The sequence below is a fragment of the Phytophthora cinnamomi genome (genome assembly GCF_018691715.1).
Source record: "Phytophthora cinnamomi strain GKB4 chromosome Unknown Contig21, whole genome shotgun sequence".
Classification (NCBI taxonomy): domain Eukaryota; phylum Oomycota; class Peronosporomycetes; order Peronosporales; family Peronosporaceae; genus Phytophthora; species Phytophthora cinnamomi.
This window is the reverse complement of record NW_027150954.1, coordinates 3040536-3061802: the sequence shown is the minus strand read 5'-3', so window position 1 is coordinate 3061802 and position 21267 is coordinate 3040536. Positions and strand designations below refer to the sequence as shown.

The 21267-nt window shown below is 52.4% G+C and overlaps 6 protein-coding genes across 6 annotated transcripts; 2 read left to right on the top strand and 4 right to left on the bottom strand.

Annotated features, from left to right (window-relative positions):
- Nucleotides 1–451: 451 nt before the first annotated feature.
- IUM83_03841 (putative polygalacturonase) lies at nt 452–1537 on the top strand (the record flags this gene model as incomplete). Its single annotated transcript, XM_067927873.1, has 1 exon — nt 452–1537. One exon carries the CDS (start codon nt 452–454, stop codon nt 1535–1537), a length of 1086 nt encoding a protein of 361 aa, XP_067795301.1.
- Nucleotides 1538–1915: 378 nt separating this feature from the next.
- On the bottom strand, nt 1916–2935 carry IUM83_03840 (Endopolygalacturonase 7; the record flags this gene model as incomplete). Its single annotated transcript, XM_067927872.1, has 1 exon — nt 1916–2935. One exon carries the CDS (start codon nt 2933–2935, stop codon nt 1916–1918), a length of 1020 nt encoding a protein of 339 aa, XP_067795445.1.
- A 1059-nt stretch (nt 2936–3994) lies between these two features.
- On the bottom strand, nt 3995–5165 carry IUM83_03839 (endopolygalacturonase 6; the record flags this gene model as incomplete). The annotated part of the gene is made up of 2 exons (XM_067927871.1): nt 3995–4819; nt 4908–5165. The coding sequence occupies 2 exons, from the start codon at nt 5163–5165 to the stop codon at nt 3995–3997; spliced, it is 1083 nt and encodes a 360-aa protein (XP_067795577.1).
- A 1205-nt stretch (nt 5166–6370) lies between these two features.
- Nucleotides 6371–7530, bottom strand: IUM83_03838 (Endopolygalacturonase 4; the record flags this gene model as incomplete). Its single annotated transcript, XM_067927870.1, has 2 exons — nt 6371–7195; nt 7264–7530. The coding sequence occupies 2 exons, from the start codon at nt 7528–7530 to the stop codon at nt 6371–6373; spliced, it is 1092 nt and encodes a 363-aa protein (XP_067795576.1).
- Nucleotides 7531–8500: 970 nt separating this feature from the next.
- On the bottom strand, nt 8501–9694 carry IUM83_03837 (uncharacterized protein; the record flags this gene model as incomplete). The annotated part of the gene is made up of 1 exon (XM_067927869.1): nt 8501–9694. The coding sequence occupies one exon, from the start codon at nt 9692–9694 to the stop codon at nt 8501–8503; it is 1194 nt and encodes a 397-aa protein (XP_067795574.1).
- Nucleotides 9695–13639: 3945 nt separating this feature from the next.
- IUM83_03836 (uncharacterized protein) lies at nt 13640–14494 on the top strand (the record flags this gene model as incomplete). Its single annotated transcript, XM_067927868.1, has 1 exon — nt 13640–14494. One exon carries the CDS (start codon nt 13640–13642, stop codon nt 14492–14494), a length of 855 nt encoding a protein of 284 aa, XP_067795572.1.
- Nucleotides 14495–21267: the final 6773 nt, after the last annotated feature.

The following is a 21267-nucleotide window of genomic DNA, read 5'->3' as shown; positions in this document are numbered from 1 at the left end:
TGAAGGCGTGAACTCCATTATGCCGTGCAGTAGCATGAAGGTGGTTGTTCGCGGTGAGATCCCTTTGGAAAACACGATGTTTCGCATGCGTGCTGCAAAGCCACCTGGGGTGAAACCGTGGGCTCACGTCCGTACACGAAAGCAAGTGCCGAACAGCCCAACGACGACAGACGCACCAAAAAACAGCAAAAGGTATCCCACCTGACCTGGGTCGCCGAGCCTCTACGGTTGGTGACTTGTCACGACGAACTAGTACAGCAAGTATCTGAAACTCAAAACAGTCCACTGCTGCACCACGAGTGAGAGAGTCTCAGGTCCTGATCGAGATCCTCCCGGCTCATTCATTCTTCATTTTACCTCCTTGAAGACACTCGGTCAGCCTCCACCGAAACCAAACACCCACACTTAACTACCAGGCTACACACTCACTCAAGCAGCCTACTAGCCGACCATGAAGCTCTTCTCCACCGCCCTTGCTACATTCGCCCTCATCGCTGCTACTGCCAACGGTTCGCCCATGATGCGCCAGGAGCAAGAGGCCACCAGCTGCACGCTCTCCGGCACGTACAAATCCGGCACCGACATCTCGTCCTGCAGCACGCTTACCATCGGCACGCTCAGTGTGCCCGCCGGCGTCACGCTCGACCTGAGCAAGGCCAAAACGGGCGCCACCATCAAGATCTCCGGCACCGTCACGTTCGGCGAGAAGAAGTGGGCCGGCCCGCTCGTGCTGCTCGGCGGTAGCGACCTCACGGTCAGCGGCTCCGGCACGCTCGACGGCCAGGGCGCCTGGTACTGGAAGCAGGGCACGTCCATCAGCCGGCCCGTCTTCTTCCGCCTGCACGGCGTCACGGGATCCACGCTCTCGGGCTTCAAGATCAAGAACTCGCCCTACCGCACCTTCAGCATCCTCAACTCCGAGAAGACCACCATCAGCGGACTCACGCTCGACTCGAGCGCGGGCGACGGCACGGCCAAGAACACGGACGGCTTCGACCTGAGCAAGAACAACTACGTCACCATCACGGGCAACAAGATCTACAACCAGGACGACTGCCTCGCCATGCAGTCCAGCACCAACACCGTCTTCAGCAACAACTACTGCAGCGGCGGCCACGGCATCTCTATCGGTTCTATTGGCGGCTCCACCGTCAGCTCCGCCGACACCGTCTCGGGCCTCACGGTCAAAGGCAACACCATCGTAAACAGCGTCAACGGCATCCGCATCAAGACCATCGTCGACCTCAAGGGCCTCGTCTCCGACGTCACCTACGCGGACAACAAGCTCTCCAGCGTCAAGAACGCCATCGTGATCCACTCGGACTACAGCAAGTCCAAGGGCGGCTACACCGGCAAGGCCACCAGCGCCGTCACCATCAAGGGCGTCACCATCTCGGGCCTCTCGGGCACGGCCACCAACCTCTACGACATCGTGGCCAACTCGAAGGTCGTGTCCAACTGGAAGTTCTCGGGCATCACAGTCAAGGCGTCCAAGACGGGCACCTGCAGCGGCCAGCCCAGCACCGTCACGTGCTAAGCAGCGCGAATACTCTGACAACCTTACGCAGTGCAGGGCTACAATTGCGTGCTGTTTGCTCCTGTTTCTGCTATATGTTGGGGGCGTGCGTCACTGCTCGCACTTCCAGCATGTACTACATACGTTTACTTGTGCGTTGGCGAAGCGGACCATCGATTTCACGTGGAGCAGTCGCTGATCTCCTCGTTTGTTGTTGTTTCGGCGATAGTTGCCCGATAAATACATGTGTTCTTAGATGTCCTCTCTTCCAAAAAAGGAAAATTTAACTACGGCAAAGTGTGTTCTTCGTTCATTCAGTGTTCCGTTCAGAAGCTGATCGTGACTAGATTCTACGTCATGCAACATGACTCATGGATGTGAGTCTAAACATAAAGGGCTTTAGCAGGTGATGCCGCTGGGCTCGCCGCTACAGCTGCCCGTGGAGCCCGACACGTCGATGCCCGAGAACGTCCAGTCCGACGCAACGTCCGAGTCAATCAAGATGTCGTACACAGTGTCGGCTGAGCCCGTAAGACCGTCGATAGTGATTCCCGTGATCGTCACCTTGCTCGTAGCGGAGCCTGTGTAGCCGCCCTCAGACTTGCTGTAGTCGCCGTGGATCACAATAGCGTTCTCCACGTTCGACAATGTGTTGCTCGTGTACGTCACATCCTCGACGGTGCCGTAGTCATCGATGATGGTCTTGATGCGAATGCCGTTCACACTGTCAACGATCTTGTTGTTCTTCACCGTCAAACCCGACACCGTGTCGGACGAGCTGACGGACGATCCGCCAATAGAACCGATGGAGATACCGTGACCGCCGCTGCACGTGTTGCTAGAGAAGACGGTGTTGGTGCTGGATTGCATGGCGAGACAGTCGTCCTGGTTGTAGATGGTGTTGCCCGAGATCGTCACGCCTGTGTTGCCGCTGAGGTCGAAGCCATCAGTGTTCTTGGCAGTGCCGTCACCAGCACTGGAGTCGAGGGTGAGGCCGCTGACAGTGGTGGACTGGGAGTTGATGATGCTGAAGGTGCGGTAGGGCGAGTTCTTGATGGTGAAGTCCGACACGGTCGAGGAGATGACTTTACTCATGCGGAAGAACACGGGGCGGTCGATGGACGTACCCTTCTCCCAGTACCAATCTCCCTGACCGTCGAGAGTGCCTGTGCCGCCCACAGTCAGGTCCGTGCCCGTGAGCAGGATGAGTGGGCCCTCCCACTCGGAGGTCTCGAACGTCGTGGTGCCCGTGAACTCGATGGTGGCGCCGTCCGCCACGTCGCTCAAGTCCAGCGTGACACCGGCAGGCACCGTCAGCGAACTGATAGTGATGGTGCTGCACGAGGACACATCGGTGCCGCTGGTGTAGGTACCCGAGAGCGTGCAGCTGCTCGACGACTCTTTCACTTGGCGCATCATGGGCGAAGCACTGACGGCGGAGGCTACGAGGGCCACGGCGGCGAGGGTAGGGGTGAAAACCTTCATGATAGGTGCTGGAAGAGGAGGAGGCGGTGCGCTGTCGAAAGTAAATTCCGGAATGAACTCGCGAATTGGCGGTGAAAACGAGGGTCGAGCGTCTTGTAGGGCTCCCATGAGAGTCGAGACTCCTTTCGTATCGGTAGAGGTCGCCGTGGATGGTCTCAGCGGTCGGATAATCACTTCAGCGCCGAGTTGACGCCTTGCGTCAGTAGTCCGAGAAATCTTGACAAAAGTTCACATTTGACGGGTTGCACCTCTTTACCAATGTGTAAACCTGAGATACTGAGTGTGAAATGACAACTTCAGATAGAAAATGACTTGCTCGTCGGCGCGAAATAATTCATCAAAAACCGTTTATCACGATATGTAGCGCGGTCGCATGGTTTCGCCGACGATCTGTTGCGCATGGCCGCCTTTCATCTGCCTCCTCAACGAGACACCAACGTGGTTCAAAATGAGTCCTCACGCACGTGGTAGCCCGCTAGCCCCACCAATTACGGAGATTCTGCACCAGCAGCCGATGCACCTTCGCAATTCCATTTATACAGCAAGTACAGAAGGCTTAGGCAGACTTACGAACCACACGATCGGCTTACAGTTTTCATGGACGTATCGTTTTCTTGTGGTTTCAAACGAACCAGGAGAGCGACGGATGCGACTACATGTACGAACAGTGAGCCCCCATTTCAGTAATTAGGCTCAACCATCAGAAAAATCAGGACTATAGTTTTAACATAACATAAAATTATTTTTTAAATAAATAGAGATCCTCTATTAAAATAGAGGATCTCTGAATCAGTAAGAATTCGACTATACAAAAAGAAAAGCACTCAAGACTTGCCAAGTTTGTAGAACATGAAAGCTTGCATGATTATTGAAAGAATACTACCCCTCACGAACCAGCTCGCTACTTTGTGGAATCTATCTACGCAAACGTCAACGCATTTTTACGCTGTGCAGTGCACTACAACTTGAACGCAGCACCTCAGTCACTGACTCTTAGCAAGACACTCCGCTCGGTTCGCCGCTGCAGCTGCCCGTGGAGCCCGACACGTCAATGCCCGAGAACGTCCAGTCCGAGGCGTACTTGGAGTTTACCAGGATGTCGTACACAGTGTCAGCCGAGCCCGTGAGGCCGTTGATGGTAATGCCTTTGATCGTCACCTTGCTGCTGGCCGTGCCGGTGTAGCCGCCCTCAGACTTGCTGTAGTCGCCGTGGATCACAATAGCGTTCTCCACGTTCGACAATGTGTTGCTCGTGTACGTCACATCCTCGACGGTGCCGTAGTCATCGATGATGGTCTTGATGCGAATGCCGTTCACACTGTCAACGATCTTGTTGTTCTTCACCGTCAAACCCGACACCGTGTCGGACGAGCTGACGGACGATCCGCCAATAGAACCGATGGAGATACCGTGGCCACCGCTGCAGGTGTTGCTGGAGAAGACGGTGTTGGTGCTGGATTGCATGGCGAGACAGTCGTCCTGGTTGTAGATGGTGTTGCCCGAGATCGTCACGCCTGTGTTGCCGCTGAGGTCGAAGCCATCAGTGTTCTTGGCAGTGCCGTCACCAGCACTGGAGTCGAGGGTGAGGCCGCTGACAGTGGTGGACTGGGAGTTGATGATGCTGAAGGTGCGGTAGGGCGAGTTCTTGATCTTGAAGCCCTTGACCGTGGACGAAATGACCTTGTTCATGCGGAAGAACACGGGGCGCGTGATGGAGGTGCCCTGCTTCCAGTACCAAGCTCCCTGGCCGTCCAGAGTGCCCGTGCCACTGACGGTAAGATCGGTGCCCGTAAGAAGGACAAGAGGACCCGACCATTTCTGTTGAGAAGAGACATCACGAAAGCGTTAGCAAGGGGTGCACCGTGCATAACAGTTTTTAACAACGTGAGCACAAGCTGGAACGCACCTTTTCACCGAACGTGGTGGTGCCGGAGAAGACGACGCTAGCGCCGGACTTGAGGTCGCTCAAGTCCAGCGTGACTCCAGCCGGGACGGTCAGCGAGCTGATAGTGACAGTGCTGCACGAAGACACATCGGTGCCGCTCGTGTAGGTGCCCGTCAGCGTACAGCTGCTTGACTCCTGCTCTTGGCGCATCATGGGCGACCCACAGACGGTGGAGATCACAAGCGCGGCGCTGGCGAGGACGGGGGCGAAGAACTTCATGGTGGGGAGGGGGGCTTGAGTGGACTCGAGTGAATTCCGGAATGAGCTTCAGGGTTGAGCAAGAGAGAGAGGAACAAACGGATCGAGTAAGGGCTCCTAGGCGGTGCCGTGACGCAGCGACAAAATACATTGAAGACGTGGTGGCCGTTCTCAGTGGCAGCGGTGTCCGAACGTACAAGCGGGCACATACAGGATATGTAAACGCTCCCTGGGCTTGAACTCGTCAGCTACCTTTAGCGGCGATGTGCTTGGAGCGGGGGCGTGTACGCACGCGTCGGGCGATCCATCTGGACCAGGTCAACATAGCGAAGAGTGCACTCGCCATCATGACACGCAGGCTTCCAGCCACGAAGTTGGGGTCACTAGCACGGCATCAGCAGTAGCATAAGCAGCGCGCAGGAATCGACTGGCTCATTCCCTGCGTGCTGGCAATCGACATCGATTTGCCGGTCGACCCTGCACCCGGGAGTCTTGATGCAGCCTCGACCGCTGGAGATGCTTTGCCGCCACTGTTGCAGCTGTTGTGCGTCTCGCCAATCGAGCGCTTTCGCTAGGCGCGCCAGGTGCAAACACATGACGAAATCGACTTGACGACAAATCTGTCAGCACATCTTGATGACACGACACCACGATGGCAACGATGGCAACGACTGGGGATAGCACGGGAGCGCAGACCGACCGGTCAATCGATTGCTGAAAGAGGTGGTCAACCCTCAGCGCTGCCGAGGAACTCGATGCCTATCGGATTGGGTGGCAGCTTCTTGCTCGCCGCCAGCAGGCGTAGGCCTCGCTATCTTTCTGCTCGATGCACTCAATTCACCCGTCCGCCTTGGCGGCGCTACTTACGACACGAGCTTCATCTCACATGGCAATGCCCCGCATCGACGCATGCTGCGCAGAATCTATCCCGACTTGGCTTGCTTCAGCTGCTTAAGAGCACCGGCGCAGCCTGGTGTTCGTGAAGAATGACAGGGCAAATGTTTATCGCTTCAAGAATACTTCAATTTGTATGCAAGAATGGCACAGGCATGTATTCGACAAATCCATGAACGAGATGCGCTAGCACTAAAGCTAAGGAAATCCATTTGTGTTTTTAAGAGACGAAACATCTATCGCTCAGTTCCTAACGCTGCACTCTTCGCGAACCTACTGAGCACGGGTACTCCACCAAAGTAGAACTGCATTCAAAGCCAGTTCTGAAATACTTAGCAGTCCACGCTGCTGGGCTCACCGCTGCAGCTCCCCGTTGAGCCCGACACGTCGATGCCCGAAAACGTCCACCCAGACACGTACTTGGAGTTCACCAGGATATCGTAGATCTGGTCCGCCGAACCGGTCAGGCCGTCGATCGTGATATCGGTGACGTAGACCTTGCTGCTGGCCGTGCCGGTGTAGCCGCCCTTGGACTTGCTATAGTCGCCGTGGATCACAATAGCGTTCTCCACGTTCGACAACGTGTTGCTCGTGTACGTCACGTCCGTCACCTTGCCCGTCAGGTCGATAATGGTCTTGATGCGGATGCCGTTCACACTGTCAACGATCTTGTTGTTCTTCACCGTCAGACCCGACACCGTGTCCGACGAGCTGATAGAAGAACCGCCGATAGAACCGATGGAGATACCGTGGCCACCGCTGCAGGTGTTGCTGGAGAAGACGGTGTTGGTGCTGGATTGCATAGCGAGACAGTCGTCCTGGTTGTAGATCTTGCAGCCGGTAATGGTGACGCCCGTGTTCTTGCTCAAGTCGAAGCCGTCCGTGTTCTTAGCGAGATCGTCACCATCGCTGGAGTCGAGGGTTAGACCGCTGATGGTCGTGGACTGTGAGCTCAGAATGCTGAAAGTACGGTAGGGCGAGTTCTTGATCGTGAAGCCCTTGACCGTCGAGGAGATCACCTTGCTCATGCGGAAGAACACGGGGCGCGTGATGGACGTACCCTGCTTCCAGTACCAAGATCCCTGGCCATCTAGAGTGCCGGAGCCGCTGACAGTTAGCTTCGTGCCCGTAAGAAGGACAAGGGGTCCCGACCATTTCTGTTTCCAGCACAGGAGGTTAGACACAGCCTCACAAAAGCAGCACAGCACGGAATCAAGGGCGTTACCTTCTTTCCGAAGGTGGTGGTGCCTGAGAAGACGACGCTAGCGCCGGACTTGAGGTCGCTCAAGTCCAGCGTGACTCCAGCCGGGACTGTCAGCGAGCTGATGGTGACAGTGCTGCACGAAGACACATCGGTGCCGCTCGTGTAGGTACCCGTCAGCGTACAGCTGCTCGACTCCGCTTCTTCCGCCTCCTGCCGGATCATGGGGCTGCCGGAGACCGCGGCGAACACTAGGGCAGTGGCAGCGAGGACGGGGGCGAAGAACTTCATAGCGAGGAGAGGCTGCAGTTGAAGACGGCTGTTGCTTGGCGCTCACGAAGGGAATTCGGGAATGAAGCGAGCTCAGTTACCGAACATGGAGACGCACACCTCCCCGCTCAGAAGGGCTACAAACAACCATGGTCGGCCAAGTCGAATGATAGCGTCGTGCCGATTCCTTGCCGATCCGGGGCAGCTCACACGTCGGGCTGTTAGCCTAGAGCATCCTGCGCGATCTCTATTTCGTGACCCGCAGACAGCGGAATGCCTCAACAATCGCGATCTGTTGAGAACTTCATCTCATATTCGGAGCGTATCGGCATTGCCATCTGCAGCCGTCTTGGCGACCACCGCGCACGAGTATCAACTATGGTGCGATATGTGGAGAACAGTTCGCCATCGTAAACGTATGTAGAAGACCGTGGCAACCTGAACGGCACGACGGTGATACTAAACGTGTCTGCGCTGTATGCCGGTGGCACTTTTGGGTGATCGGCACTCGTGTCCAGCTTTAACCATAACCTCCGTGTCGGAGGAGAATCACCAACGTGAAAATCGACTAAGCCACACTGCAGAAGAATTGCTCGAGTGAAGCATGTCGGTAGTCGTTTTAATCTGCATTTCGCTAGTTGAGCGACCAGCGAAGTCAATTCTCTGAGACCGTTGTTGTTGTTCATTCGTGTGCGTGCAAACGGATCGCGTGAGAGTTTTCAATGATCCCAGCTGGGGGCTCACGTGGACCCTGCACCGTGCAGGCTGCACGAGATTCGAGTCCAACTTGGACGCTCTCGTCTGCAACTTGCAGACTGCCTCAAAGTTCTGCAAACTTGTAGACAACGAGAGGACTACCCGACTCATCAGAAGTTCTTGGAGGTGAACAGCCCAGCTGGAAGGTGCCGACCAGCTACTGAACGGGACTTTCACGCTGCAACCTTCATCCGCTATCATCTCAATCCTCCAGGCGCTGCTAGATCATATTTATTCACTCGAATAGCGGCTCCAGTTCCGCCGTGGTGTTCGCTGTCACCGCGAGCCGCACCACCGCTCCGAGCAGCGTGTCTAGACTCTGCCACTCGTCCGCCAACGTGAGCTCCCTCTGCATCCGCTCGATCTCTCGGAAGTCCGCCGCATCCGACTCCCCGTCCCTATCGACATGAAACCCCGCCACGCCTCGAAACTTGCCAGCGAGCGATGGCCCCAGCTTCTTGGTGAGCAGGTCATGAAGCACGTCCAACCCGAACAAGTCGGGCGTCGCGACGACCACGCCGTCCATGACACCGGTTGAATTCCTCGCCGCGCCTCGCTCCTGCTTGAACTTGTCCAGCACCAGCTGCCCCACCACCTCCTCCAGCGGCAGGCGGTGCAGCTTGGGGTCGTTCCGCTCCACCATCGCGTGGACCTCCTGCTCTAGGAACGCCACAAACGGGTGGGCGGGCGGCGCCTGCATCACGCGCAGCCCCAGGCTGAACGCGCCCGTGCTGCTGCTGCTGGTTCCCGCCACCACGAGCGGCGCCTGCACGTCCACCGCGACGGCCCGCAGCAGGAACGTGTTGAAGTCGGCGAACGCCACGCCGCCGTGCTTGCGCAGCGCGCGCAGCATGAGCAGCAGCTCCGTGACGCGGCGCAGCTTGGCGCCCGCCAGCGCGCCGTCCAGCGACGCAGCGGGCGGCAGCACCTGGTGCAGCCCCAGGTGGCGCTGGCACTGCGTGTACCAGACGCCGCGCGGCGTCGCGTCCACGTAGTGCAGCAGCATCACGTCGGGCCGCAGCGCGCGCCGCGCGGACTGCAGCGCCGCGAGCTGCAGGTACGAGAACTGCTCGCGCGCGCCGTGGGCGGCGTCCCTGGCCACGTGAACGAAGTGCACGAGGCGTAATTTACGTGTACTTTTAGCTGCGGCTACGGTCTCGGGCGCGCGGCAACGCGCCTGCAGCAGGCGCAGCGCGTCCGCGTCCGCGCGCAGCAGCTCGGCGCCGGCTACGGCCAGGCAGGCGGGCACGGAGGAGGAGGAGGAGGAGGAGGAGGCGGCGGGCCGCAGGTGGAAGCGCCGCTCGAAGGACGCCACGCGCTGGAAGTCGAAGGTGGCCACGTGGTACACGGCCAGCGGCGCCAGCACGAACGCGAGCAGCAGCAGCAGCACGGGCCGCAGACTCGCGCGCCGCAGCGGGCGCGGCGCCATAGCTGGCTGGGAGGAGGTGCGGTAGTGGCGTATTATACGCTGGAGGGGTATTATACGCTGGGGGCTGTACAGAAAAACACAGGGAATTGGCGTATTTTATACAAAAAAACATCTGAAACTTACCTTTTGTCTGCTAGTAATCGATGGCAGGCAGGGTTGGGGAGTAGTCTCCGAGATAGTAACGTTAGTAGGCATATTATCATTATACCTACTACAATAGTAGTGATTAAATAGTAGCCGATCATAAATTGTAGTGCTATTGTCACTACTAATGTACCCAAACTTGTGGTCGTGATCTCCGCTGCTGTTAGGAATCATCATTCCTCGTTTTCGTCACCAGAGTGCCATGTCGGGGGCCTCTCCTTGTTCAGTGTTACCACTAGGTAGCCGCGAACTGTGTACCAAAGGCAAACTAACACTAATTTTCACAGTCGCTTAGTGTCACGATGGCAGTACGAAGATAGTCAACAAACAGATACTGTCGCACGTGTACTCGTCAGGTCTTCTGCAGCAAGAGTAAATGCAGTCCAATTGCTCGCGACGGACACGCCGTAACATGGCGCCTTGTGCTTGTGCCTCGGACTGCACTGCTCGCATATGAATACCGTTGATTTGAGCGAAATGGCGAGTTAGGCGCCGTGGGCAAAAAAAGCGGGAATTTCTTCAACTACTCGTGATTGGTACGACCAGTACTCAGGCGCACCACACAAACACCGCCGCAGACGTTGTCTTATTAAGGAGGAGGTGGGGGAAGGCAAGAAGTCGTAGTAGGAGGTGGAGGATGATGGAAAGGGGGAGGAGAGGTGGGGGAAGAAAAAGAGTTTAGATTGTGAGTAGTTGACTTACACAGCTCAACCAGTAGTTGATACATGTGTATGTCAAAAGGAAATAAAGGTACACAACCGATAACTCGTTAATGTGCTGCGAGGTATACCACGTTCTGACGGCGTTGGATATATCGGCATGCTTTATTACTATCACGGTGGAAAACCGTTTTTTCGTGATTACTCCTCTAACAACAAGAATCAGCAACGAAATTGTATTTCGCCACGACCGGCTGGAGATAAGGTGTATGGAGGCAACAGCCAAATATGGCAGCTTGATCTCAGTGATATTAGTAGTCATATTAGTACCGTCGCTGCCTCACTATTAATAGATATAGCATTCTACTATTGCCCGAATTTGGATAGTAGTAGTAGTATGACTACTAGCCGAAATTCCCACTACTACCAAACCCTGATGGCAAAACGGTACTGAGTCGCGTACCATTCGATTTCCATGTGCATATTTTCCTTTCTAACCCTCCACAATGTGTACAGTACACATAACAAGAGCGAACGAGAGGAGTATGGATTTTGTTGGGAAACAACCCACTCAAGTTCAGACAGTGAGTTCTGTGCAAGTGAAACAGGTACAAAGGGGACAGGATGACATGGCTCAGTTAATTACTTGTGCACGGTTCCACAACAAATATTGTTCGAGGTGCTCACAATTTAACTACCCTTCAGACTGCCCACGTGATGTGGCACTGTTACCGGTCTCCAAGGCTATCGTCATGTGCTGATGCAACGTTTTTTCTACCAGAGATGCTACCAAAGCCACCACGTGCACTGAAGTATTGTCCTGGAGGTGATCAAAATCACGCACTTATTTAAAAACACTCTGAAGACGCGTAAGAACGAAAAGCCTTCACGTTATCTTCCTCCACGAGGCTAGAATCAGGGGCTCTGTCCTCACGTTGGTTTCCCAGTGATCAGGTAATAAAGCGAATAGACAAACATCACCACGATCATCACGAAGACCCCACCAACGAAAGCAATATTCCCATCATCCATAATTGCCAGAAGAAATCCCCGACGTTGTCACCTCTGGCCGCAGCAGCCGCACGTCGCAGTGCTTTCCTGCTATTTTTCTCGAAAATAGCCGCAAGTCTTGTGAGTTCAGGGTCCTTCGCCATCTTTTTGATCGCCTCGGGATTCTTGCTCACTTTATTCAGGAAATTTGGGTCCTTCGCCATGGCAGTTTTCAGTTCTTTTCCGATCACCGTGTTCTCCACGGCCGCTCCTATCCCAGAGTTCCTGCGCGCATTACCGAGCTCGTTGGTGAGACCAGGCATTCTCTGGACAAAACGTTCGGCTTTGGAGACAGCAGAGGTGATAAATCCTCTTTCCTCGTTCTTCGCATCGAGCCGCTGGTCTCGTTATCGATTTGTGATCCACCCTCGGGGTTAGATTTGCTTGGGAGTGGAAGGTGTTGGGTCGATTGTCGGCATGAGTACCGACCACGAGTACAACCAGAAGCAGGAGTAGCAGGCGGGATGGGTGCATGGCTACTTATTGTCGAGACTTGCGCGCTTCGGCGTGCTTTTATCGCTCTGGAAAGTAAATAAAGTCCCACACCCAAGATTGCGTTATGTTACATATCGAAATTTTGAAGTTGAACATGTTGGGGCATAGCTGTGTTATGATGAGATTTTCTCTTACAACGCGATCGCGTTACTCGATGAAGAACGCGATCACAAAGCAATGCCTAAAGCCGCTCGAACCCAGAAGTCTGGCTATCATTAGGCTTCAAGTTGAGGACTTATTTCGAGTAGCACACCGATTTGCCCTTGGGGTTTACGAAGACCCAGCAGCATGCCCTCGCCTGACAAGCTGCTACAATTACAAAATGTCTACGCGATCTCGTCTGGCAAACTGGGGGCTCTCTCAACCAATCCCTCCCCATCGAGAAAGCGAAGGCCAAGTGGTGGACGCCAACCTGGAGCATCGGGGCTTAGTCCTTTACCTGGACGAAAAGGGGCCAGTGTGTCGTGTAGCAGCTTGTCCCCGAAGCAATGGAAGCAGTGGATGCGCGAGGCGCATGAGCTCAACGTGTCTTCGTCGATATTTCTTACTACTACGTCGAATGAGAGCTTGGCGCAGGCGGCTGTGGAAGGTTTGGAGCTCGTTCTGAACCCAGCAGTAGCACGGATGGACGAGCGTCTTGGGTCATTGATCGAGGACCGAGCAGCTAACAGAGCTGAGTCGACAGTGGGCGTGTTTGCGACAAAGCATTCGCCTGCTGCGAGTCCAATTCAGCAGTGGCGAGCTCGCGTCACCAAGCCCAGAAAGAGGAGGAAGAGGACGAGTCTCCGGGTAGAACCGTTGCTGTCAGACGAGGTATGCGTATTAGGAGCAGATTTTTGGTTGACCCTGACGCTTTTCGCTGGGTTTGCACTTATTGTAGATGCGGTTGAAGCTCCAAGCTCACTTGGAAGCGAAGATCAAGGGCAATATCTGGGAGAATGAGATCCGCTCTCGCCTCGCCAGGCCTCTTAGTGCCTCCACTTTCTGCGACAGAAGTGAACAGCTCCGTCACCCTCTCTGTACTGTCCAATTCGTTGATACGGTGATCTCGGAGCCGCCAACCCTCACCGATCCAGTCAAGGATCGGGACGAAGTAGCACATCCAGTGGTGTCGAAGTTCCCTTACTCGGTGGAAGCGCATACGTTTGCTGATTGTATTCGTCACTGTAGGCTAAAAGCCTGGTTTCGAGCCGCTCTCAAGTCTCGGGCGAGAATTCTGGCGATTGCAATCCGTGTGCTTCGTCGTCGCGGCATTCCTCACCTAATACGAGGATTTCGCCGTCGACGACGAGCAGCGATTCGGATACAGCGATGCTATCGACGCTTTCAACATTGGTGCGCGGAGGTGTTGCGCCCATTTGTCTGCAAGAACGTCGCGCTTTGGGTGCGGCGCGCGTTAGTTCTGACGTCCGCTCGAATTATCGTTGCTCGCACGGTTACAGCGTTGTACTTCGCGCGAATGGCCCGGCGAGAGCAGGCTGCCCACCGCAAAGCGCATTTGAGGCGGTGGGTTGCCAAAACACGTGTGTGTTTATTCGTTCATCAGCTCTGGACGGTGGCATGGTTCCGGGGCAAGCGCAGTTTGAACGTTGAAGGTATGAAGCAGGAGCTGGCAGCACTCGAGTCCAGCGATCACAACGTACATCTCGAGTACACCGCCATCTTTGCGACGCCTCTAGGGAAGGGCATACTGAAGAAGGAACTCGCGCAGTGGCGCATTGGCGCTCAGAGTAGAACAACACAAGATGAATCTACTACACGCAAGAACTCTGTAGCCGTCGACCCAGCAGTGGTGCGCCTGCGCCAATGCTTCCAAATCTTCGACCTCGACGGCTCCGGTACACTAGATCTGGACGAGTTCCAGCTTATGCTGTCGTATTTGCGTGGGAAGAAGCCACAGAAGCAGGCTGGTCGAGGCAGTGTCAGTGGCCAGAAGTCCGCGCCCCAGCAGCCCAAACTCACTACGGCTCAAGTGCGCAACCTGTTCGCCGAATTGGACTGCGATGGCAATGGTGGCATCACGTGCAACGAGTTTGAGAATTGGTGGGCGAGGGAGCACGAACGAACGGCGTTATCCACGTCGGCCTCCACAAACTTCCTCTCGCGAGGGCTAGACGGGCTATTGCTTCAAAGCCACGGCTTGCTCTTCTGGCTGCTGGGGCGCAAGCAGCAACTGGAGCGGAAATTCGTCAAGAAGCTCATGGTGCGTCGCACGATGGAAAGCGCCAAGCGTGAAATTCTGCACCTAGAAATCGATCGAGAGCGTGTAGCTGGAGTAGGTTGCGGAGTGTTTCGATGTCGCAGTTGTGGTCGTCGATTCGGCTTGAGGAGAGATCTAGATGACCACGTTGCTCACGATTGCACCTCAACGACGTTAGTGGTGGACACGTTCATGCTAAATCGCTGGGTGCATCAAGAAGAGTTTCGACTGCTGGAAGACGCGAATACATGAATGAGTCTTGGGTAAGCAAGCAAGAATGCGATAAACAAGTGGTTGTTTGTGCAGATTACCAAAATTTCATCCGTTCTGAGTGGCTAAAGATCACGCCAAACAAATAATATCGGACCCGGGAACATGTATCGAGCCGAAAAGGAAGGAGCGTAACCTCTTTGCCACTTGATGCAGATATCAGGACAGCCAACACCCGCAAACAGTTCTCTCCTGCGGTGATGGCTGTTCACAGGTCGAAGGGCCTCGGTAAATTGTAAATCTTCTCAAACCGGGCACCGAAGTGGGTCCCAAATTTTTATTTCTGATCTTATAGCATACTTAGTAGTATTAATCAAAAATGGGTATCAATCGATAACTGCTAAAATTTACAGCAACTCGCTTGGTATTTATCAGAAGTTGGTACCAATCCGTAACAGCTAAGTTTTATAGCACACTGTCCATGCGATTTATGATACACGTTTCATGATAGTGAACCCGCTGCCCATGATTTGTGTTCTACACGTTCAACCAGCACAGTAATTTCGCTCGACGACACGCTGTCGAAAATAAATTATAAAACACAACCATCGAATTACTCACACCTGTATTCCCGGTGCAATACTCGCTTGGTCAACACCAACTAACACGCACCAACCAAGTATCCAGATCCATATCACCAGCATTGCAATGTTTGCTCGTTTGTGGTCGGCGCTACGATGACGATCGAGAAGCCCAGACTTATCAAATCAGCATACATGCACATGTAGGTGCTCTACAGTAGACTCCAGATTGACTTATTAGTGCGCACTTATAATGTGGGGATGCTGACAGCAGCATTCAAAGTATCTCGTTGTCGGGTCTTACGGTGACTTGGCACGTTGAAACACTTTAGATCACAACGAGCTTGCCGCTTCAAAGTTCTTTTTCAATACTGGCACTAGGACCACTCTCAAAGGAGTATTTTTGTATCAAAGCTACCTAGTACCCCAGTTGTAGCAGCCTGAAAACAATTTACTCCGCATGCAGTAAATGTTAGTATTACAGAGGTTTCGAAATTGCTCTTTCACTACCACTATCCTCACAGCCCGAGCGTGGTGTTAGTGAAAGCCATGTCGAGTTTTTTTTGTTTTCGGAGGTTCACTATCCTCACATTTTGACTACCGGAGGATACTCAATAATAATCTACTGTTCACTACGGTGCGGTGGAGATGGGTGGCGTTGACACAGAGTACTAAGCACATTTCAGTGCTCTCGCCACATCAGTATCTGCATCACCGGCGCCGCTGCCAAGGCGCAGCACGCCATTATGCTGTCTCTGAGCGGGTATGGCATTGCAAGCGTGTATCTCGATGCGCTTGTCGCAGTGCGAAGCATTCGAGCTTCGCGCTGTGCTCGTCCAGTACGGGGAGGAGAATACGTGGCTGGAGCTGGTGGCGGCCGGCGTCGTGCACGCGCCCGAGCCCGTCAACTTACTCGCGTGCACGGACGCGAACGAGGAGCATTCCCTGTGGGCGGTATCCTCAGGCTGGTGAGGCTACTGCGCCTACCGGCGGTCATCATCTCTGAACGCGGTGACCGCTACTCCGTGGAGGAAGCCGAGTGCATTGTCGCGCGAGAAGTCGTCAGGGCGTCTGCCACGTGCTGCCACATCTCCATTACTTTGCCGTAGCCGCCCTTGTAGGGCTCGTCAGCGATAATTTAAGTGCATCATCGGCGTCCGTGGAGTTCTTGCGCTTGCCGTCCACCATTGCAACGCGTTCAGACGTGCTGAAGTTCTGGTTGGCGAGCAGACTGCAAGGGGAAGAGCCCATACAGGTCAATGACAGATCAGGTCAATGTAGGTCAATTGCATCAGATGGTGTACGACTATTGGAATACACATCAATCCGTTGAAAATACTAGTACGTGTGGAACCTGCACTAATGTAACCCACAAAAGTGTGGAAGCGCACCGACGTACACAAGCTCTATTAGAGGCGAGTCCTAACAATCAACTCTAAACGCGCCGTCATCCAGCTAGCATACGCATCGTTTCCAACAATTTAATCGTTGCAATTACCATAGTTGGCATGATTCTGCTGTTTCGTGATTACAGGGTGTTGAAGTGTAGATGTAGCACTTTAGAAATGGTCCCCCGGTGCGAATATTGCTCGGTTGGCTTCTGTGTTTCGCTAGCTATGCATGTTCCCACTATTCCAACAATTCTATCAGAGCCGATTCGTAAGACATGAGTGTAAAGTTTCCGGCAGTGGCATAATTCTGCTGTTTCGTGATTACAGGGTGTTGAAGTGTAGATGTAGCACTTTAGAAATGGTCCCCCGGTGCGAATATTGCTCGGTTGGCTTCTGTGTTTCGCTAGCTATGCATGTTCCCACTATTCCAACAATTCTATCAGAGCCGATTCGTAAGACATGAGTGTAAAGTTTCCGGCAGTGGCATAATTCTGCTGTTTCGTGATTACAGGGTGTTGAAGTGTAGATGTAGCACTTTAGAAATGGTCCCCCGGTGCGAATATTGCTCGGTTGGCTTCTGTGTTTCGCTAGCTATGCATGTTCCCACTATTCCAACAATTCTATCAGAGCCGATTCGTAAGACATGAGTGTAAAGTTTCCGGCAGTGGCATAATTCTGCTGTTTCGTGATTACAGGGTGTTGAAGTGTAGATGTAGCACTTTAGAAATGGTCCCCCGGTGCGAATATTGCTCGGTTGGCTTCTGTGTTTCGCTAGCTATGCATGTTCCCACTATTCCAACAATTCTATCAGAGCCGATTCGTAAGACATGAGTGTAAAGTTTCCGGCAGTGGCATAATTCTGCTGTTTCGTGATTACAGGGTGTTGAAGTGTAGATGTAGCACTTTAGAAATGGTCCCCCGGTGCGAATATTGCTCGGTTGGCTTCTGTGTTTCGCTAGCTATGCATGTTCCCACTATTCCAACAATTCTATCAGAGCCGATTCGTAAGACATGAGTGTAAAGTTTCCGGCAGTGGCATAATTCTGCTGTTTCGTGATTACAGGGTGTTGAAGTGTAGATGTAGCACTTTAGAAATGGTCCCCCGGTGCGAATATTGCTCGGTTGGCTTCTGTGTTTCGCTAGCTATGCATGTTCCCACTATTCCAACAATTCTATCAGAGCCGATTCGTAAGACATGAGTGTAAAGTTTCCGGCAGTGGCATAATTCTGCTGTTTCGTGATTACAGGGTGTTGAAGTGTAGATGTAGCACTTTAGAAATGGTCCCCCGGTGCGAATATTGCTCGGTTGGCTTCTGTGTTTCGCTAGCTATGCATGTTCCCACTATTCCAACAATTCTATCAGAGCCGATTCGTAAGACATGAGTGTAAAGTTTCCGGCAGTGGCATAATTCTGCTGTTTCGTGATTACAGGGTGTTGAAGTGTAGATGTAGCACTTTAGAAATGGTCCCCCGGTGCGAATATTGCTCGGTTGGCTTCTGTGTTTCGCTAGCTATGCATGTTCCCACTATTCCAACAATTCTATCAGAGCCGATTCGTAAGACATGAGTGTAAAGTTTCCGGCAGTGGCATAATTCTGCTGTTTCGTGATTACAGGGTGTTGAAGTGTAGATGTAGCACTTTAGAAATGGTCCCCCGGTGCGAATATTGCTCGGTTGGCTTCTGTGTTTCGCTAGCTATGCATGTTCCCACTATTCCAACAATTCTATCAGAGCCGATTCGTAAGACATGAGTGTAAAGTTTCCGGCAGTGGCATAATTCTGCTGTTTCGTGATTACAGGGTGTTGAAGTGTAGATGTAGCACTTTAGAAATGGTCCCCCGGTGCGAATATTGCTCGGTTGGCTTCTGTGTTTCGCTAGCTATGCATGTTCCCACTATTCCAACAATTCTATCAGAGCCGATTCGTAAGACATGAGTGTAAAGTTTCCGGCAGTGGCATAATTCTGCTGTTTCGTGATTACAGGGTGTTGAAGTGTAGATGTAGCACTTTAGAAATGGTCCCCCGGTGCGAATATTGCTCGGTTGGCTTCTGTGTTTCGCTAGCTATGCATGTTCCCACTATTCCAACAATTCTATCAGAGCCGATTCGTAAGACATGAGTGTAAAGTTTCCGGCAGTGGCATAATTCTGCTGTTTCGTGATTACAGGGTGTTGAAGTGTAGATGTAGCACTTTAGAAATGGTCCCCCGGTGCGAATATTGCTCGGTTGGCTTCTGTGTTTCGCTAGCTATGCATGTTCCCACTATTCCAACAATTCTATCAGAGCCGATTCGTAAGACATGAGTGTAAAGTTTCCGGCAGTGGCATAATTCTGCTGTTTCGTGATTACAGGGTGTTGAAGTGTAGATGTAGCACTTTAGAAATGGTCCCCCGGTGCGAATATTGCTCGGTTGGCTTCTGTGTTTCGCTAGCTATGCATGTTCCCACTATTCCAACAATTCTATCAGAGCCGATTCGTAAGACATGAGTGTAAAGTTTCCGGCAGTGGCATAATTCTGCTGTTTCGTGATTACAGGGTGTTGAAGTGTAGATGTAGCACTTTAGAAATGGTCCCCCGGTGCGAATATTGCTCGGTTGGCTTCTGTGTTTCGCTAGCTATGCATGTTCCCACTATTCCAACAATTCTATCAGAGCCGATTCGTAAGACATGAGTGTAAAGTTTCCGGCAGTGGCATAATTCTGCTGTTTCGTGATTACAGGGTGTTGAAGTGTAGATGTAGCACTTTAGAAATGGTCCCCCGGTGCGAATATTGCTCGGTTGGCTTCTGTGTTTCGCTAGCTATGCATGTTCCCACTATTCCAACAATTCTATCAGAGCCGATTCGTAAGACATGAGTGTAAAGTTTCCGGCAGTGGCATAATTCTGCTGTTTCGTGATTACAGGGTGTTGAAGTGTAGATGTAGCACTTTAGAAATGGTCCCCCGGTGCGAATATTGCTCGGTTGGCTTCTGTGTTTCGCTAGCTATGCATGTTCCCACTATTCCAACAATTCTATCAGAGCCGATTCGTAAGACATGAGTGTAAAGTTTCCGGCAGTGGCATAATTCTGCTGTTTCGTGATTACAGGGTGTTGAAGTGTAGATGTAGCACTTTAGAAATGGTCCCCCGGTGCGAATATTGCTCGGTTGGCTTCTGTGTTTCGCTAGCTATGCATGTTCCCACTATTCCAACAATTCTATCAGAGCCGATTCGTAAGACATGAGTGTAAAGTTTCCGGCAGTGGCATAATTCTGCTGTTTCGTGATTACAGGGTGTTGAAGTGTAGATGTAGCACTTTAGAAATGGTCCCCGGTGCGAATATTGCTCGGTTGGCTTCTGTGTTTCGCTAGCTATGCATGTTCCCACTATTCCAACAATTCTATCAGAGCCGATTCGTAAGACATGAGTGTAAAGTTTCCGGCAGTGGCATAATTCTGCTGTTTCGTGATTACAGGGTGTTGAAGTGTAGATGTAGCACTTTAGAAATGGTCCCCCGGTGCGAATATTGCTCGGTTGGCTTCTGTGTTTCGCTAGCTATGCATGTTCCCACTATTCCAACAATTCTATCAGAGCCGATTCGTAAGACATGAGTGTAAAGTTTCCGGCAGTGGCATAATTCTGCTGTTTCGTGATTACAGGGTGTTGAAGTGTAGATGTAGCACTTTAGAAATGGTCCCCCGGTGCGAATATTGCTCGGTTGGCTTCTGTGTTTCGCTAGCTATGCATGTTCCCACTATTCCAACAATTCTATCAGAGCCGATTCGTAAGACATGAGTGTAAAGTTTCCGGCAGTGGCATAATTCTGCTGTTTCGTGATTACAGGGTGTTGAAGTGTAGATGTAGCACTTTAGAAATGGTCCCCCGGTGCGAATATTGCTCGGTTGGCTTCTGTGTTTCGCTAGCTATGCATGTTCCCACTATTCCAACAATTCTATCAGAGCCGATTCGTAAGACATGAGTGTAAAGTTTCCGGCAGTGGCATAATTCTGCTGTTTCGTGATTACAGGGTGTTGAAGTGTAGATGTAGCACTTTAGAAATGGTCCCCCGGTGCGAATATTGCTCGGTTGGCTTCTGTGTTTCGCTAGCTATGCATGTTCCCACTATTCCAACAATTCTATCAGAGCCGATTCGTAAGACATGAGTGTAAAGTTTCCGGCAGTGGCATGAATTCTGCTATTGGGGTGTTGAGAAGTGTAGATGCTGGCACTTTGAAATGGTCCCCAGTGCGAATATTGCTCGGTTGGCTTCTGTGTTTCGCTAGCTATGCATGTTCCCACTATTCCAACAATTCTATCAGAGCCGATTCGTAAGACATGAGTGTAAAGTTTCCGGCAGTGGCATAATTCTGCTGTTTCGTGATTACAGGGTGTTGAAGTGTAGATGTAGCACTTTAGAAATGGTCCCCCGGTGCGAATATTGCTCGGTTGGCTTCTGTGTTTCGCTAGCTATGCATGTTCCCACTATTCCAACAATTCTATCAGAGCCGATTCGTAAGACATGAGTGTAAAGTTTCCGGCAGTGGCATAATTCTGCTGTTTCGTGATTACAGGGTGTTGAAGTGTAGATGTAGCACTTTAGAAATGGTCCCCCGGTGCGAATATTGCTCGGTTGGCTTCTGTGTTTCGCTAGCTATGCATGTTCCCACTATTCCAACAATTCTATCAGAGCCGATTCGTAAGACATGAGTGTAAAGTTTCCGGCAGTGGCATAATTCTGCTGTTTCGTGATTACAGGGTGTTGAAGTGTAGATGTAGCACTTTAGAAATGGTCCCCCGGTGCGAATATTGCTCGGTTGGCTTCTGTGTTTCGCTAGCTATGCATGTTCCCACTATTCCAACAATT